The following is a 19,763-nucleotide window of genomic DNA, read 5'->3' as shown; positions in this document are numbered from 1 at the left end:
CCAACCCCCGTGCTTCAGACTTCCCCCTTGTTCCGACCATCTTCGCTCCTCTGCAGCTTCCTTTTGCCACGGTTTCGGGAGGGTTCGGCTAATGGATTCACATCAAGCCATTTAGGTCGATTGGGAAGTGCTTCGCAGATATGTTATCGCGAAGGAGCTGCGATACAGTAAACGAAGTGTCTACCTGGTAAGAACGAACAGGAGTCACCAGTAGTGAACATTGAGCATCGCGACCAGCAATCCTCCGTGGGAAGCGAATGCGGAAGCAAAAATGCGGAGGTCACTGTCGAGCATAACCGTCATAGCAGTAGAGGCAGCGGAACACTCGGACTAGCGAGCGCAGACCTCAGAACCGGAGAGTTCGGATTAGGGTCGGAAGGCACCCGGAAGAATTGTATTATTGCGGTGGGAACATGACTCCAGAGCAGGTACCGGTAGGATGCCACTCGGAGGCATCCAGCGGAATAGGAAGAGGAGACATGGAATGTCCAACAGACGAATCATTGTCGGCAGGAAATTGAAGTTTGAGGAGTAGGAAAAAATGAACGCCGAATTTCGCACATCCTTTCGCTCCCCGCGAACATGAGCAAACAGTTCGGGCTCAATCATGGAATTGGGGACGTTTTGATCAATTAGTCATTCCAAGCCTTCGCACTGAAGCAGCTCAAGACGATTGTTGTAGCAGCCTGTGGATCATACTGCAAGCAACATACTAACCGCACGGACTTGAGCCCGGCAGGCGCATGATACGACTCTGCGACCGCCGTGGGTGGCCGTGGATGGGCGAGGGGAGTCTCACACGACATCCATGCGTGGCTTAGGGGATATGGAAAAAAGAGCCACCCTCGACTGCGCAGTAGAGGCCCAGCGCACTGGACACCGCCAGCGAGGGGCCGCGCCGGTTGCGCTAGAGGTCCCACGGCTTTGGTCTCAAGAATATCCTTCAGCATATGCCCGAAGAGAAAGGAACCATTGGGTCCTTGAAGGAAACGACTTGCTTGACGTATCCGGCTGCTGGTTTCGATCCGCGACGCTGTCTATGATACAACGGCGAAGTGGCCGATGCAGATCTGCCTGGGGTGTACAGACCGCTCTGGGCACTCGGCTATGCGTCGGTGGAATTTTCGTGAAGTCCCACGAAACTTGTCCTCGGTGTGTGACTTGCAACGAAACATGAAGTCTTCGTCTCCGACAATTCCCAGGGAGAGAGGTCGTCAACAGGACCTCCCAACTGGAACGGCTTAATCGCTCGACATGCCTTCAGCTTCAATAAGATGAGAAAATTCCGAGACTAAGGAGTCAGGGATATGTTATGCACAAGGAAGAAAATCCGAGCTCCTTCCAACATGAAGCATGACCAACGTAGGATTCTAGATCAAACTAGATTCCGGACTAAACGGGAGGCAACGAACAAAAACTCGAGGTTGGTCACTAGGTGGAGGGTCAACGCTGCTTCATGCGCTGAGCACACGAAAAGTCTCCAAAGAATATACCAGGAAACACGCGGGAAGCGTTTACGGGCAAGCGTCAGTAGTGTTCTGTGTTCATTGATTGCATGTAGGGTGCTCATATGCGGATCTGATCCGGTGCCGGGGCTGATGCTGAGAGAGGCACCCGACAGGGGTTCTCGAGTAGCTAGTGGATGAGCGACCCCCAATCTACATATTACGGATACGGGCTCCGCGGAGTAGGCTCGGGTTTAGATCAGAGAAAGAGACCGCTGTCTTTGCGCAATGTCCGCCGATGGGGTGAGAAATGTACGTCCTTGATTACTCTACGGAGAGCACCGTGGGGACAAATTAATGATCCTTTGATCCAAAAGAAACCCAGGAGGAGCCGGCTGAGGTGGTTCCCTTCGGGGTAAACTCAGAGCGTCTCTATCGCCTAGAGACTCCATCCGGAGAAGCGGTACCCAGCTCGGTTCGTTCCTCCGCGTTCCCCTGCTACGTCCCTTCTTGAGAGTCCCCGGAGATATTCTGATTTATCATCTTAGCCCCTTGATGTCTCGATGCTCATTTTGCTTACTATATCCCATTTATTATACATATATTAATCCGTTACCTAATCATACCTAGGTACTATCTACACATCCAATCCATGTCCGTATACCCAGTCCGAATCGTGTTTCAACAACGAGTCTGGTGGAAAATCTCGTTGTCGAACACCGTGGCTATGTGATGACTGGCCACGTCTGCAGGGACGAAAACTGGACGCTCCGTTCCCATTACGCCATGAGCCCCTTTCTCCTTGGGTTCCTGTGGGTGGAAAAACGTATTCTGTGAGTCTTGATCGAGAACTTATCTCGAGCGTTCGAACCGGTTACTCGAAGTCTCTCAGCTCACGCGACCAAAATGCCGAAGGCCCGGCTATGAAGACAGGTATCGGATAAGGACTACTCACGAGATCCGCGCCGACGTTGAAGGCCAACTTGTCGCGGACTTCTTGCGAGAGCCAAGGTGAAAGGGAGTCGAAGGGTCTGGCGATCAGCCTCGGGTCGGTCGTTCTTGGGTCGTTGGCTCCGGTCAGAAAGCTCACCGGTACCGAAACCAGGAGCAGCACCAGAGTCGCAATGGGTGTGTACCAGAGGTACGATATCTGATGCACCGCAAAGTGCTCAGGAGGAGTCCATTGCTCCGCACTTGGCGGAACGTATGTATCCATTCCCATAGCGCTCATGTAGGTGTTCATGCACTTCTCGACCGAGATCGGAAGTTGCGGAGAGACCGTTTCAAGACTGAGGAACGACCCGACGTTGAGCCAGAGGGACACGACGAGGGAAGCGAGAAGCCCCACGGTGGCGCCTGAAAAAAAAAGAGTTCTTCACAATGACCCAGAGTCTGATGGTCAACAATACCGACAACGATCCATAGTCCTTTGAATCAAGAACCATCAAGCTTCCGGTCTCCGCTGATTTGACTGAATCCTCGGGCATACATACCCTTCGAGTTGACGAATGGGAGGAACATGCCAACGGAGAAGACCCCCAACAGAGGACCGCCCAATCCGGAGTTTATGACATAGGTCGCTTTCAACACGTCGCCCATAATCTGAGCGAAGAGTACGAGGACTATGGAAAGGATGCCACAAGCGACTCCTGGAAAGTAAACGAAAATTTAGTCCCTGCTGAACTTCATCGATTCCCTTCATGGAGTGATCAGGCGATTGGGGCAAACCTGCCTCCGCGCTCACTCACCGAGGGCGTTGATTATACGAGCGCCGGTCTCGTTGGAGATCTTGGGCCAGATCAAACAGATGATGTCCATGTAGCAGACGTTCGCCAGCGAATTGATAGCCGATGATATCGAACTGTGGAGATAAGCGAATGCTCACAGTTTCGATCTCTTGTTTCCTTTTCGATCAAATGTTGGAGTCGATATTGATCCATATCGATGTGGAACTCTGCCAAACCATCGAAGTCAGCTCACCTAAGCGATGCGGCGAAAATCCCAGCAGCGAATACGCCTGGGAGGCCTCTGGTCTCCCCCAAGACGACCATCACGAAGTACGGGAGGAGCTCGTCATGGCTGCTGATCAATTTCGTCGCGACGGGATCACATCCGTGGAAGAATGCGTACGTCATTAATCCCGAGAAGCAAGAAAGCATCAGGACGATTGCCAGCAGCGGGAGATTTCCCCAGACAACCCTAAAAAGGATGATCAAAGTCTCAGATGCATTGCCCATCGTTCATCTCTATCGGCCTTGTCGGTGACTTTCTAAAAATTCACTCACAGCTTGGCTCTTGGCAGTGATGATACGGTGTGGTACCTAAGAACCATCATTTGGTTCGTAGCGTAAGAAGCCAAGTTGGAGAATGAGCTCCCGATGACGAGACCCCAGATCGAGTGCCGTACTGTCGGATTAGGATCAGTCCTGGAAATGCGTGGTTTAGTTCATCGATCAAGGTTTGCTCATTCGAGATTCCGAGCTTTTAATTTCTAGCTCCTAATATCAACAGTTCCGCAATGGAATACGAGGCTTCCACTTACTCGTCGAAGTGGATGCGACCTCCTTTCATCGCGATGTCCCACACGACAGCGAGGCCTCCGACCCGATCGATGCCGACGACGACAATGATCATCAGGGCGATGATCATGCATACGGCCTGAACGAAAAATCAGAGATCAGTCTCCATTCCACATTCTGCGATCGAGAGTCTAGGAAGCTATGCTTGGTCGATGTCCAAAAGAGAAGAATATGCCTTCAATTCGGAGCGTCGACTCACCTGGAAAGTGTCTGTGTAGACCACAGCCTTTATTCCGCCGACCGATGTGTAGATGGTACAAACCACACCGATGGCAATCACCGCTGTCCAGATTCCCATACCCGTCACTGAAATTATGCGGGAAACCGTCTTCAACGTGTTCTATGCTCGAATCTTCGCGGTGATGGTTTCGTACACAGATAAAGATATTCCTCAGTCATTGCATACCATTCGACAACGCCAACGCGGGGGCATAGAGCTGGATGGCGATGTAGATCAACATCTGCGCTATGTAGGCCGCTACCGCAAGCATGCGGAGAGTACGATTGAAGCGGCGCTCCAAGTACTGAAACGATATTCGTTGCTGAAGTTCACTGATTCTCTTCCATAATTTTTCTTTAAGCTTAGCTGTTAACAAACAAACCTCGTAGCAGCTCAGCGTTCCGCTGTTGTAGAACACTGGCATGAACAGGTGCGCTGTGACGGGTATGGTTATTACGTACGACAGCAATGTAAACATGTACATTGTGCCGTACTGGTAGACCTCGGCTACGTTTCCTGCGGAGATCAAGGATCCTGAGTCGGAATCGAGAGGCTGCGGAGTGAAGAGCTCCTCCCGAATATCGCTCGTCGGGAACCGCATTCGACACTACTTTGAGCGCGATGCCCGAGGCGGCTTACCGAGGATGAATGACGCCGATATGAATGACGCCATCAGCGATGTGCTCGCCAGTATTGGCGGCAGGCGGCCATCTGCCACCAACAACTGCCGGGTCGTGTTTTGCGGCCCGCCGTTGAATGCGCAGTACAGTCCCAGCGCACCGGACATCGCCAGCATGGCGATGAAAATCCCGTAGTCGAGCAGGCTGAACCTTCATTTACGAAAAAATCGGAGTCAACTCTCCATTGGAGGTCCAAATCAGTATTGTTTTTCATATACACTTTCTAGATAGGAAGATTTAAGCCGACCTGCCGACGAGCTCTTCGCGGGCGATGGCTCCGAAGTCCATGTCGCGTCAATAAGACTCGAGTGAGACCTGAAAGAAAAAACAATACTGAGGAACTCCGCTTGAAGAACTGAATCCATTGCGCGGAGCCACTGGCCAGCCAAAGGATTCATTATCCAAAAGTCTTTGCCTTCAGCTCCGCGGCCTACTAGAATTGGATCGGTAGCTCGATTTCCGCCCCCGTTGAGAAAAGCTCCAGATGAGAAGTCGCTGCCGGCTCATTGATCGGAATACGTTCCGTTTCCCGAAGCCCATTTTTTCGACAGAAAAAATCTGGTCTCGGTCCCTCGATCGGCCCCTTTGACCGTTCTCGCGCCCATCGTCCCCTCCCGACGCTCCACTGGCTGAGATTGGCAACTCCTGACACACTGGCTGTGTTGAGACGGGCATACGCGAGCGTGGCCCGATGCGCTCCGCCGACATCCTCGGCCCGTCCTATGAGGATTCGTCCCAAAGAACAAGAACATTCCTGAGCACTTCACCCTCGCGAACCGGAAAGGATTCGTCTCCAAAGCAATTTCGCTGTGGAAATTTCACTCACTGTGACGCTTCATGAGACACGCATTCAGTTAGTCGAAGAGCAGCACTCAGGGCACTCACTCCAATCTCGATCTCCATACGATGCTGACGGATGATCTAAGTGAAGTGTAGGTTGGCAACTTCACAACCTGCTTGCCGTGGACATTCGAAATTGAGTTTGGCGGGAATCACGCTTTTCCAGAGGGACGAGGAATCGAGGATGTCTCGACACGGAAAGGATGGTTCCTCATCTCGGGAGGGAGCACTAACTAATATATTATCAGGCATTAGATTAAGGTCTAGATTTGGTTAGGGCCGACGGTTAATTTGTAGCACGAGGTCGATGAACGCATCAAGACAAGATAAAAGCAAGACTTGTTCCTACAACCACTTGCACAAGGCGATGAATAAGGCCGGACGGCGCGCGAGGCAAGAGATTGCAAACTTCAGAACCTACTCGAAACGGCAGCAGGAGATTGACACAAACGGATGCCCACGGACTCGAGAACTCACCTTCACAGAAATCGAAATGAGACTGAGCAGAGCACTCGATACGGAGCGCAGGATCCGAGACGGAGCGAATTCCTCGATACGGAGTGGCTTTGTTCAAACTAGGCGGACTCCTCGAAACGGAGCGCAAAACTTAGGGCGGCAGGAGTCTCTCGAGCACGAGCAGAGCTCTTGGAGCTGAGCAAAGCACACGAGACTTCGCGAACTACCCGAGTAAGAGAACCAACAGAAAAGTGAACCGTTCGAAACGAAGTGAAGTCTTCGAGGCAGAAAGGATGGGTGTGATTGGGACAGACTTTGCCAGTTTTTATACGGATTCATGGACGGAGCCTGAGAAAGGGCTGATCCTGATCGGCGTCGGAGAAAACCCCGAGGGGTAACCCAGTCCGTAACTCGGGAGCGTGACATCGGCAGGCGCTCTCTCTTCTCTCCTCAGAGCCTTCAGTTTTGTTGCCGAATCTGCACGCAGCATCTGGTCCCGGACTTCAGTTCGTCGGAGGCTTCTTCCGGTTCGCCCCCCCCCCCTCCAATACAAATCTCGGAGCATTGCTCGACGCGCAAATGAATCTGAGAGTGAACGAGCGGGGTTCTTTGCGACACGGTCTCGTTGAGCTATCGTTGACGACTTCGCGTGCCCGAACACTCTTCGTATAGCGCGAGCCCTTCAGAGGCGGCGATCTCGGAACACCCTCGAGCCGCAGTCTCCAAGCAGATCGAGCTAAAGAAGCTCCTCTGATGGGTTCGCCGAGGCTGAGATCAGAAGTCTGCAGCACCTGACGACAGGGTGAAAGTCCTTCGGGGTGAATGTCTGAGGAATCCCTTCGAAGTCGAGCCTCCTAGTTCTCCCGAGATCACATTCAGCTCATCTATCGAAGATCGACCACCGTGTTGTTTTCACAAAAAGCGTGCCCAGAAGATGCCTAATCCCCGATCAGATGTGAGGTCACGAAGGGTTGCTCGATCGCGATCGTGAGCACGTCCACTGCGGCGCTCAGCAGGAGAGATCGGTGATCAGGTAGGGAAACCTTCATCACTCGTGGAAGGGACAGGCTTTCCTCATCCCCGCAAGATCGAGAACCCTCCCTGTGATGCGAAGGATGGACCCGAAACGAAGGAGTTCATCAACGGCGTAGATTCGGATCCATCGACTGCGAATCCTGTGCCCACGGAGATCCGTCCGAGACTGCACCCTCAGCTTCCGAGTTCCCATTAGGAGGCATCCGGATTCCGCACTGATTCGGTCCCTTCGAACAGAAGTCACGGCTCTCAGTGTGAAGCCGACGTCCAGCCATCGGCCGACGATCGGATATCATGGGTCGTGCTCCGATGGATCATTGATGAGAGCTTCGGAACATTTGTAAGCTAGATACGCCGAATGAGACGAAGTCTTCCTGACGGACGACGATCTTTCCATGCACCGCACCGCTTCTATATGTTTGATGCTTCTTCCGACTCATCCCGGTTCTTCGAGCAGACAAATTGAGTCGAGGAGATCCTCCCGTCTCTCGGTTCGCTTTTCATCTCGAGTTCGTCTCATCTTCTCGAGTCGCGATGTCTCTCCTCAAAACATCTTTGAACTCGCTCCTATATCCGACACATTTCACCACGCCGTTGAACGGTTGAATTGTCCACTCTAAAGTTCTTCTCCGCCTCGGTTGATCATTGTGTTACTCGTCAAATATAGAAACCTTTTGTCTTGGTATTCTTCGACGGTCCCGTTGGAGGGTCTTACACATAGTCCTTCGCGATCGTCCAGCTTGTGAACACTTTCAATCCGCTGAGCTATTTTCTCAAAATGAGCACGGGGACCGATACCGGATATTTTGGAGTGAACGGTGTCATCGCTATCAACAGGCAGGGACATAGAATCGAGCATGGTCGAATTTTTCGGGAGCAAAAACTGTTCTCGAGGCTAGGATTCTCTGTGTCCTCACCGGTTGTTGTCTCGCACCTTCCTGAAAGCAATAACAACCACCAATTTGAAATGGAGAACAAGGTCTCTGGAAGGCGGACGGACTTAACGGAGCAGGAGCACCGGATCAGCTCCAGGCGTGCTCGAGCGCAACGTAACGACTGACTTCTTCTTTCACCTCGTCTCATTCCTGATCGGTCCGACGACGAAGTTGTACCTCCGCACGTCTCACAGAGACGCTTTTTATTGAAATGGCATATATATGACATATAATAGATATTATAAAATGAGCCTGATTCTCGGCCGATGAAGATCTGACGACCATTATCAATAGCGCCGAACCAGGGTTTGCGACACCGGTTTTGAATGTTCCGAATTCCGATGACTCTCAGAATGAATGACTCGAAAAGCTGAACACAAGGAGCTGCGACTGTGAGTCATGTATTTCATGATGAATGGAATAGTATATTCGCTCGAGCATGGAGTGGGAACGATTAAGTTTCATATGTCGCAATTCTCAATCCCTAGCGCTAGCTCCTAATGTTCCTACGTAGAAGAAAATATGATATAGCCGAATGCTTTAAGCGGTCTGCAGATCACATGCTTTGCTTTACACTGCGGTTCTATCCTGCCGGAGGCAGCTCGGGTTCCATGTTCGATCCCTTCGGCCGCCCATTTCGAGGATGGTTTCCGTTCTTTCCGGGTGAAACCCGATGTAGCACTAATAAGGCCATGGCCTACCGAATCGGGGCACCCAACCAACCCATCGCGGCACCCAACCCATCGCGGTACAAAGTCTTGGGGTTCCTCGTCGGAGGGGGACGTTAGAGGGGTGAGAGAGGAGAAGGAAACACATCCTGTGATCCTCACGTTCTGCTGAGCTGAGTCACGCTCACGACTCACGACACTCGATTTCACAGCTTTCGTTGTGCAAGAGGTCGAAGTCAGAGAGCAGCCCACGCCGGTCCTAAGAATGCGAGTTTTGAAACGCAAAATCACGCCCGGCCCTTCAAGCTCACCTTCAAGTCCGATTCTACTCTCCAGATCCGAATCATGTTCCAGCTCTGATGGTAAACCTTCGAGCAATAAGTGTTTCAGATCTCCATGTCTAGCTTCACTTGTCACTCGTCATTCGTCAGTTGTCAGCAATTGGCGATTACGAATAAGAAAAACATTCATACTTTTCAGTAGTTGTAATCTGTATTTGATGAGTTTCCTCCCCAAGCAGCCGATGACGAGCCTATCGAATTCTCAGCTTTCTGGAATCCGTACTCTTAGTCGTGAACTCCATTGCAGAGGCAGACGATGGAGCGTCGATACTCGATACCTTGCACGAGAAACTCTGAGAATCGTCAGATCGCCGTGCTTCCGACTTCCGATTCGGACACGTGTCGAGCTGAGAGTTGTTAAGCGTTAAGCCTGAACGCGCCAATGAGACCCGTTCGAGAGATGAGGAAGGAAGTTTCGGACGACGAAGACGAAGCTGGATGAATATGCTCTACGATGGGGGTGAGGGCGAGGGTCAAGGCATGGACTTACATAGGAGGAACCACATATTCAAGACGGAAACACGTCTCCCGGTCGTCAACTCAATGATGATACTACATATACAGTATACTCCCATTAATATGAGCTGATCCTCGAAAACGGATAGCACTGCGACCTGCGACCGTTGCTCTCACTCCCAGTCTCCCAGTTTCTTCGATGCTTTCTGGCATTCTTGTTCGTCATTTGATTGTGGCAAAGTTTTTTTCAAGTCTCTGTAGACGATCGACCTCGGCGTCAATTGTCTCGAGATTCCGACTCCGTGAATCGAGAACTTAAGTATAAACAATCCCCAGATCCTGATGAAAAATGAGACCTGCCCTTCGAAATCTCACAGCCGTCCTGTGCGGAGAATCTCTGCCGGGGACGCTTTCCGCCGTAATCGCCGTAATGCCTACGGCCTCATGAAATTTCCCACGAACCGTAAAAACGATGATACGCAACTACGGCCGTGATTACGGACCGTATTGACCGTAATTAAGCTGACCATACGCGTTTTTCTGAACGGATAGAAGAAGATTTTGAAGCCCAGGGAGAGGGGAGAAATGGAAGGGATTTGGGATACGGGGGATATAGGGACCACGGAGAAGGTAAACGAGGGCACGGAGGGAGAACGGGAGAAGGATTTAACGGGAGGAAAGGTAGGGAGACGAGCGAGAGACACGGGGAAACAACGGGAAACGGAAAAGAGGAAAGGGGGCTGGATGAGAACGTGGTACTCGAGAGGATTGAGCATCGGAGGGAAGATATAGGGGTGAACGGGGAAATAGAGAGAAACAGGGGTACAGAGAGAAACGGGGATTCAGAGGAGAGGGTGGAGATGAAACGGGGCGGAAGGAGAAGGGACATGGAGCAAATTGAAGGGAGAGAAAATCGAAAATACGCAAAAGGGAAGAACACCAGACGCGGAGGAACACGAAATGCTCGCGGCAAAGCGCGACGGGCACGGCTAGAGCATTGTCTGGTTTTCGCCTTGGCAATCTATATATATAAAAGCGAATGTATGTCTGTCTGGGGGTAACCTATAGACTATCAACCGTTCAGCGGATCGCCGTCAATTTTGGTCTGATGGTCCACTCGGATTCCGCGAAGGTTCTTGGGGGTGTGCTTTGAGTCAGCGATCTACCGTTCCACCAAAGTGAGGCCGAACAGGGTCGCGGCAACGCGCGACGAGCACGGCTAGTAGATATTATAAAATGAGCCTGATTCTCGGCCGATGAAGATCTGACGACCATTATCAATAGCGCCGAACCAGGGTTTGCGATACCGGTTTTGAATATTCCGAATTCCGATGACTCTCATTCGGCGATTCTCTGAGAGGGCTGCCTTCGCAGTGCCTTGATGTTCGGGACTTTTTCGACATCAAGGCGGAAAACATATACTCAAGGTATTCGAAACTCGTGGAAGTCGTCTTCCGGGCTGATCGTGAGCTGGATTGGTAATTTGATGAGATATCCAGGCGATCTCCTCGATTCGGACCAAATGATCTCCAGTCCATGAGGTCGGCCCCTCGAAAGCATTCGCCAAGTATCTGGATTGTGGATTCACGAAGAGAAAATATCTCAGTCTCCCTCAGTCGTTGGAGTTAGTCGATGCATTCACCTCCTACAACAAAGTTCTGAAAGCCAAGGGAGAGTGCTAGCGAAGGAATGTACAGGCCTCAGAGGAGTCCTGCAGCATCACTGTCCTGGACCTTTTAGATCACCAGCCGGAGCGCATGTTCGAGTCGGAGTCGGCCTCTGAATTTCTGGAAACACCTCCCCATACCATTATGAACTCCAAGGGGGGTTACATGGGTGCTCCAGACATAGCGAGAATAAACAGGCTTTCTCGAACGATTCCGTATCCGACGTTGCCATGATCCTGGAATTGCTCGTGCCCCTGCTTATCGAAGACGAATCAGGATCGGTGGCATGGAAGAATTTGAAACCACCTCGATGTCACGAACATGTTGTTGGCCGCTTCGGAGCCCTTCATAAACTCAATCCGAGTTGAGCTCGAGAGAATGGTTGAGATTTGGATAAAGAAGTCCTGGCATTGCTCGCCGTTGATCAATCGAAGCAAGTTTCACTCTTTCAGCCACGAAAGGTCCGTTTTACTTCTTGTTGTTCGGTGGTAGGCCGACTCTCACAAGAATTTGGTCACCCTTGCCAATCTTTACGAACCTTTGGGTATGTCGCCCATCGAACTGTTTTTTCTGCTGCAGCTTTTTCCTCATCTCACCCTTTCGCTTCTGCCTTCACTCAGTTTTATAGACTCTTCGATTCCCAGAATTTTGTCCGCCTCCAGGGTGCTTGTTTCACCCTCAGCGCGAAGAAAGGACTGCAACCCAGAGTGCTACGAAACGAACGGGTATTTTATTCATTTCAATAGCTCCTTTATTTTTCAAGGAGAGGGCTGCTCACGGGATGCGTTTAGGGTTTGCGATCAACCTAAAGGTATCCTGGGAACTGGGAACCATGAGCATGTGCAAACCTTGTTATCCGCCAGGCGAATAAACAATTCAGGTGCTCGGTGTTCGCAACAAACTTCGGTGAGATGGAGCACCCACTTCGCAGGTTGTTCGCCCTAATGTTGAAGAATATGTCGAGAAGATCGGCCTTGTAGAGCTGCTTCAGAAAACGTCTCGTCTTGAACATCCGTGGGGGGCTTTGGATCCCATCCCCGCTCGGAGCATGACTCTTTTCCTGAAGTATATCAGAACGCCGTCGAGAACTTTACGGAAATGAACCAGGGATGGGTTCCAAACTGGGGAACAATATAATAGCCGGGGAATGATAAGCGAGTCGAAGAGTCGAATGTAGGGGTCTGGGTGTCTGATTATCAAGCAGCGTAAGATGGTGTTTATGAGCGTCTGGGAGGATCGGACCAGTGATGACCAGATCGGATGCAGTGGAGATGATGACGTCGGTTGATGATGGATGCCCGGTTTTGGCTCATGACCAGCAGCTGTGAGCAAGTCGACCTATTCCTGACGGAGCCATGTCGGTGGTCGTCGAAAAGAGAGTTCTTAGCCATGAAAGAATCTGAGCGACAACAGGCCTCTCGAAAATGTTGCATGGGATCGAGCCTTGCGCGATGGGACAGTAGTTGTTGAAGTCGGATTTCTTTCTTTTTCTGAAAATCGGGGAGGCAACAGTCTGGCGGAAAAGGTCAGGGAAGGTGGAGTCATTGTATGATCGCTCGAATATGAGGGTCAGCGGCCCGGATAAGGATTGCGGAGCATTTGAAGAAAATTGATGGAACTCCGTCGGGCGTCGCATTCGCCTGTGCTCTCAAATCCATGAGAAGGGGTGGTTTCGGACAAAGAAGGTGGTCTGCTCCCCTTATTGAAGACGGTTGCGAAATGCTTACCGAGAAGTCGTTATGACATTTAACCGCCGCCTCCAAGCTGCTTTTCCAGCCACCAGGGAAATCAGGGTACATACTCATATAAATCTTCAAGTCGCGGATCAACCTTTCCGCTAATTTATCAACACGCTCTAGGGTTCGGGTAGGGGGGTCGGATTTGGAAAAAAATTGTGAGTAGAAACGAAAGCTCTATCGAAGAAAACTCTGATGGTCAAACATGTTTGGAAAGACGGTTTACACTCGCAAAGTACCGATTTGGATTGAGGAACGTTCGACATCACAGTTCGGCACGTAAGATCTACGTTTCTGCTGTTTTCTCAGGAAGGAGACGCCAATAGCGATAAAGCGTGATGGGGACTCCCTGTCTGAATCTCAATGTTCCTCTGTTCGGCCCATTCACGGAGCTGCCTGCTCTCGGAAACTCTCTTTGAAGGATTTTGTCCGGGCCAAACCCCTCTTTCTTCTTTTCGAGCTCTGCGAAGTCCAAACGAACAGTGTGCATTGGCTCCGTCTCCGGCACCAGCAACATTTCATCCGGCTTAGGACGAAACTTGGCCTTATTCCTTTAGCCAACTCCGCAAGATCGCACATGACTGTAAATATCTCGCCTCATCCCAGGCCAGCTGAATCGCTTGACGACCTCTAAATACGTTCTCCAGATACCATCATGACCGCCTGAATGTGGGGAATCATGAAACAACCCACGAATCTTCTTTTTTCCTTTCCCTCAACCTGGACTCGTCCTACCGCCAGTGACACTGATGCCTCGACGTCGTCCACCTCACTTAACGCCGAACTCGACAAGGCGTCCGCGTGTTGAATTCTCTGCCCCGGCGCGTGGCCGTCCTTTGTGGTGTGGTGAGCGCTGCGCCTCGGAATGATTGAGCGGCATGCGGAACTGAGGAATGTCGGTCGCCGATTTGAGTTCGGGGTGGCTGGATAGTCTCTAGAGGTGTCTTTCCCTCTTAATATCGGTTCACGGAGGGGATCTCATTCAGTGCATGACACTCGGTGTTCAAACGCATTCATCCATTGAACCATATTCATGTTCAGATGATGAGAAGAGCATGGCGATTCAGATGACTTCACAATGACGTAGTTGCTCTCAATTTCGGTCGTGCTGGAGGAGACAAGCTCGGCAGAATTCAGAACGCGACTGAACTTATGGTTGAATGACTCTGTAGGGTTTCCGATTGTGTCCGTTGGGAGCTGAGTATTGCTCATCCTCGGCGACTCTGTATCTGACCCACGTGAGGTATGCCCAGACCGCTTTCACACATACGGCACCGAGCGCAGCCAAGCATCCCAAGACGATCGCGAAAAAGTTCAAGGTAGAGATTCGACCCGGAGAAATCCTAAAACTAGATCTCTGTGTCCCGAAATTCTCGGCTTGCCGACATCTCCATCGTATTTGTCATCCGGAAGAATTGAATTCCGTGGCAATAAGTAGAGAAGACTTACCAGATAGTTGTCCCTCTCTGTGGTCTCCGAGATCGAAAGCGCCGCCCCGAGCTCAACTTAGCTTGAGTGAGCTCAACTCAGTCAAGACACAGATCGGAAGGGATCAGGAAGACATTTTAAAAGATTGGGAAAATTTTTCATCCTCGAATGACCGAAAGAGGCGCAGGAAACCCCGCCGAAGATCTGGATGGAAACGTCTTCCAGTGGTTCAAGACGGCCACGAGCAAGCGAGTCCCACGGGAAGCATGATTGTAAAGAAAGCCAATTTTTTGGCAGCTGTTTCTGGAATCGAGGGCTTTACAGCAAGTAATGGTTGGCTGGAAAGTTTTCGCAGGAGACACAACATCGTCTTCAAAACGCTTTGTGGTGAATCCGGAGACGTCGACGATTCCGTTGTGGAGGATTGGACTCGACGGATACCAGAACTCACCGAGCTCTATGAAGCCAAGGACATCTTCATTACGGATAAGATGGGCCTATGCTTCAGAGCTCTCCCGAACAAGTCTTTGGTACTGAGCGAGAGGGAGCGAGTGCAAAGGAGGCAAGATGACGAGCTCGATTTTCGAAAAATGGCTGGAAAAGTTCGATTCCCGCATGCGGAGCCAGATCAGAAACGTGCTTTTTACTTGACAATGCTCCGTGTCGTAAAGGTCGATCGTTGAGCGGCGTCAAAATACTGTTCCTCTCATTTGCGCTCATCAGATCTGAAGGATGATCACCTACCAGCAAAGATCATCAGTATCATCCTCGACCCTCTCCCATCGACTGATTCCATCCTTGGGGTATATCACACTGCGTACTTCTTGTACGCACATCCCATAGACTTAGCATACGTACGATTGTACGCTTCCCTGAGTTAATGTACGGGTCACGGGAGTACGCTGTGAAAAACGTAAACCCCGAGTCCCGTGTCCATGTGTGGAGAGTGGAGAGTGTATGTCGTGTGCTCTTGTTGTTGTGAGAGAGAGCCACGAGCTAGCAGACCAGAACGAATGTTTTGTTATTCTCTCCCGCCGGCCGCTGTGCTATAGTACAGTAGCGTGTTTTTGCGCTAAGCTCAGGAATAAGATAGTCCCCGCTCCACCGCTAGCGGGAAAGAAGTTCGAAGATGAGTAAGGCCCATCCACCCGAGTTGAAGAAGTACATGGACAAAAGCCTCTCCTTGCGACTTAATGGGTCCCGGGTTGTCAGCGGTATCCTTCGCGGTTTTGATCCGTTCATGAACATCGTGCTAGGTGAGAAAATTGTTGGAGCTGCTTCTCTCCGAGACCAGCGAGCGAATTGATACCTGTAGGGAGTGATCACGGAGGAACTCGCTAATATGCGATGGCCCGCGAAGATCTTCCTCAGGATTAATCCCGATACATGGAGAACTAATTGTATGAACTCTTTTCCATTGCAGAAGAAGCCTTTGAGGAAGTCAAAGGGGGCCAACGAACCCCCATCGGAATGACAGTGATCCGTGGAAACTCGATAGTTCTGCTTGAGACGCAAGAAAGGATTTGATAGATGGTCAACCTTGTATATCTTCATCAGGCATCACTCGAGGACTGCTCATTTGTGTGAATAAAATCCGCAGATCACCGCCGCCGAAGTTTCTTCCCTCGGTTCGAATTGACCGGGAATCGGATATTGACGGAGTCACTAGTCAGTATTTCGCCGTGTCAGCGACTGAAGGAGTCCACGTGACGTCGCAGCAGATAACTGTTTGGGGTCCGTAGGACGCAGAGCATCTAAGAATCTGAAGCTCCGCAGCGAATCATCGCTGAGCCTCGAGTGAGCTCACCTAGACAGAAGGAAATCGTATCCAGTGGAAAATCTGCTTTATTAAATAAGCGCTAGATCCCGCTGATTGAGCAATGCTCGTTACCGGGCGATTAGTCGTCGAACCTGCGGTGCTTCATCTTGTGCGATCGTCTCGAGTACCCTCAGCATTGAACGTTGCTGCAGCTCGGTGGCGGCCATTGCGACAGCAAAATTGACAGCACCTAGTGCCAAGTAAGGCGACGGTTTCGATTTGATGTCGTTCCACACCAGTCGTAGGTTTCCTTTCCAGTCGGACAAATACGCCCGGGGAAGATGTATTGCGACAGCACTACAACAGATCACGTTGAGAAGAAGAGGATGAGCTATTGCGAAAGTAAGTTGGGCGATCCCGGCTCTCACTTGAAAGCATATCGGACATTCTTCGAGGCCATAAGCAAGCGGCGAAGCTTCTCTTCCCTCTTGACGCACGAGTAGTATTGCAAGAGGTAGCATTGAAGGAATCCGTATGGTGACAGGAGCGAAGCCGCCTCTTATTTTGAAGAGTTTCACCAATCTGCTACTGAGATAGTTCGATGAGAAGATCCCCGTCAGCAGGAACGGAGCCGAAGGGTGCTGCAGTGGCCACATCTCGTACGGGGGCTGCCAGCTGTCGATGCGCCTCGAGATGAGTCTAGACAGAAGTTTTCCTCTCTTCTCCCGCTCCGTCTGGATTGTGAGTCCGGACTCCGACGACGCCATGCTCGCGCACCGGTCGCTGGAGAGATTCGCGATGATTAAGGATGCTGCTTCACATGCAGGTTCTCGGGACGACTTGAGGGAGGTGGAGCGGAGATCCCAGAAGAATCGTATCGAATACTGTTTTTCAGTCTCCAGGAAGAGTCATCGCGCCGATTTCTAAAAGTTCTCCTCTGAGCCTCTGAGTCCTTCGCGAGAGTCTATTTACACGGATGGACGCATTTGTTTACGCTTTGAGAGCGCGGGCAGTCGACGTCGCTGACGATATTTTGTGATGGGGTCCGGGCGGTCGGCCATCCGATTTTCCCAAGCGGCTGGCGTCTCCTCGGATAACTCGAAGCTCCCGACATGACCGGTCTGTGAGAATGTCGCCGTCTCTGCCATGGGATTGCGAGATGATTCACGCCCAGAATGCAAGGATTACTTTGGCGAGGGAGCACAGTCGAACCCACCTACGGGAGACCCCTCTAACTATCAGAAGAGCGAAGGAAGTTTCTCCAATCCGGCCTTGTCTCATGTGCCGGGTTCCAAGAATCGAGACCGGTTATATTGATGACGCACCGGTTATATTGTGTGTTTGTAGCCTATATTCGGTCCCTCCCTACATCCGAGTGCTTCGAGAAGCTTCCTCAAGTTTGATGTACTTTGGAGGAGCTTATGCCTCCTGATTCGCGTCCGGACCCGGGCTCCTCTCTGAGACTGCCTGAAGGGCTAGACTGCCGATCGGGCGGAAGGCCATTTGTTCGCTATGCGTTCTGGGCGGAAACCATTTGGGCGGAAGGACCGATGGGGCGAAATCCATCTCGGCGGGAAGCTTGTGGACGGAATGCAATTCAGAATTCGGGATACCAATCGCGGCACGAGTAGAACTAGGCTCTCGGAGCCCAACTCTAATAGTTGAACGGCTGATCCCCGCAAGCCGCCTGGGATAGCACGTTTGTGGAGACGAGAGAGCAAGAGCTGAACTATCCTGTAGAATTCGAATCCGTCGTCCGATCAGCTGGAATGCTCCATCAGCAGTAATCTTCCCCGGGATTCCCCTAAAGAGTCCACTCGATGTTCGGAATTTCCGATACGAATTTCTAGGGGTGATACAGTGTCGAAGAGGTCGGGAGTGCCGGATCCTTCCTCACCTGAAACTAAATCATGCTGGGGATCGGTTGTGATGACCGACGAGATGGTCGATACATCGACAGCTCTGCGCAGCCTTTCCAATCGCAAGCAATGCGATTGATTTCGAGCGAATACGCCGCCATGACACAGGGGGTGCCCGCTGATTCTTTATTTCATGAACCTCACAATACTCACTTACGTAAACATGCCGTGCACCTGCAGTGGCGGAGGCAAAACTCTGCGATTCCGGGCTGTGTTCCCCCCTGCGGACTCGAGACATGACGAGCACGGCATGAATTTCGGTGATCGATTGCAGCCCGAGCTACAATGAAGACCCAATGAGAGAATCTGCACGCTCGACCATTTTATCCCAATGAGAGCGAAGAAAAGACAAAATCCCAGCGATGAATTTTCCATGGAAAATTTATAAACTGTTTATCCGAGAGGGGGGGCTTGCTCTCTGTGATACTCCTCGAGAATCGCGAATCGAACGAATCGTCGATTTTCTCACTTATCCCTCCCCCGCTCACTCAAGCTGAACATCAGCTTTCCTCGTTCTACAATCACAGAAAGGTTTCGCGCTGATTAGGATCTCGCCACTCAGGTCCGATCTGACATAAATCTCGTGGGTTCTCAGTAACTGGACGAGAAAGGCATCCGGGTCGAGCATTCCGAGCGTTGAACCCAAAAGCTCAGAATACTTCGCTTGCAGCCCAGACGGATATGTCAAAGGACCCGACACTTTCAGAACGTCATACACATTTCCAAAGCTCCCGTTTGATGAATCTTCCGATGAGCTGCCGGTGCTACTGTTTCTCCCGGGACTCCTCGACTCCATCAGGGAGATCACGTCTGCTCCGAAGGCCCAGCTGTCGTCTGGTACATGCGATTTCAGAAAATCCGAGAAACTGTCACAGCCAAACCTAGAATACTGGATTCGATAACCAATAATATCCGTGAACTTCCTCTCCAACGCGTCGTAGGACATCGGCGACTCTTTTCGCAAAACCTCTCTGAGCACATCTCTGATTTCATCGAGATCGAGCGCGACGCCCTGTCTCTCGACTGGGTGGATCCCTGGGCTCGGTGATTCCGGCTGTTCCTCGATTTCAACAGTACCGTCCGATACATGGAAACCGTTGTGCTCCAAAACTCTTTGCAGATCCCCGAAATACATGAGCTGCGTCTTCATCTTCACCGCCAGTCCGTCTGTCAAATCCGCGATCGGAATTTTCCTCTTCTCAGCCCGCAGATATTCTCTCATGGCACTGAGACTTTCCTCGTGGAGGCCACCGCATTCGAACACTTTTTTCTTCTTATGGAGAATGATGAAATTCATTTTCTCCAACTCGTCCACGAGACCGTCCTGAGTGAGCGGAGGTTTATGCTGCTCATTGTATTCTTCCAAGACTGCAGATACTATGATTGATCCTTTTTTTTCGCGATTATCGGCAGAAGACGCTTCACCATTGAGTCATCGGCCGCCTCTTTCGACTTCCGCTCGAGAGGAAAGTGGAAAACCTTTCCGGGGAGACGTCGACAGCCCAGACTCTCCATGTAGCTCGACAAGGCTCCCACGTAACAAGGACTCCTGGAGAACAAATTCCGGAAAGTCAGAATGACGTTCATTTGGTCCAATTG

At 51.1% G+C, this 19,763-nt stretch overlaps 2 protein-coding genes across 2 annotated transcripts; one reads left to right on the top strand and one right to left on the bottom strand.

Annotated features, from left to right (window-relative positions):
• Positions 1-2,021: 2,021 nt before the first annotated feature.
• On the bottom strand, positions 2,022-6,263 carry LOC100899010 (sodium-coupled monocarboxylate transporter 1). The gene is made up of 13 exons (XM_003747548.1): positions 6,242-6,263; positions 5,172-5,239; positions 4,884-5,074; positions 4,627-4,760; positions 4,431-4,548; positions 4,224-4,330; positions 3,988-4,103; positions 3,731-3,871; positions 3,426-3,644; positions 3,194-3,306; positions 2,939-3,094; positions 2,401-2,801; positions 2,022-2,255 (listed from the first exon to the last, which is right to left on the bottom strand). Exons 2-13 carry the CDS (start codon positions 5,210-5,212, stop codon positions 2,127-2,129), a joined length of 1,866 nt encoding a protein of 621 aa, XP_003747596.1. The 5' UTR covers positions 5,213-5,239; positions 6,242-6,263; the 3' UTR covers positions 2,022-2,126.
• A 9,253-nt stretch (positions 6,264-15,516) lies between these two features.
• On the top strand, positions 15,517-16,092 carry SNRPG (small nuclear ribonucleoprotein G). The gene is made up of 2 exons (XM_003747547.2): positions 15,517-15,742; positions 15,910-16,092. The coding sequence occupies exons 1-2, from the start codon at positions 15,616-15,618 to the stop codon at positions 16,011-16,013; spliced, it is 231 nt and encodes a 76-aa protein (XP_003747595.1). The 5' UTR covers positions 15,517-15,615; the 3' UTR covers positions 16,014-16,092.
• The last annotated feature ends 3,671 nt before the right edge of the window (positions 16,093-19,763 follow it).

The sequence above is a fragment of the Galendromus occidentalis genome, unplaced genomic scaffold (assembly GCF_000255335.2).
Source record: "Galendromus occidentalis unplaced genomic scaffold, Mocc_1.1 scf7180000077524, whole genome shotgun sequence".
NCBI classification, from domain to species: domain Eukaryota; kingdom Metazoa; phylum Arthropoda; class Arachnida; order Mesostigmata; family Phytoseiidae; genus Galendromus; species Galendromus occidentalis.
Note: the sequence above shows the minus strand (reverse complement) of the source record. Positions and strands in the feature narration are given on the sequence as shown.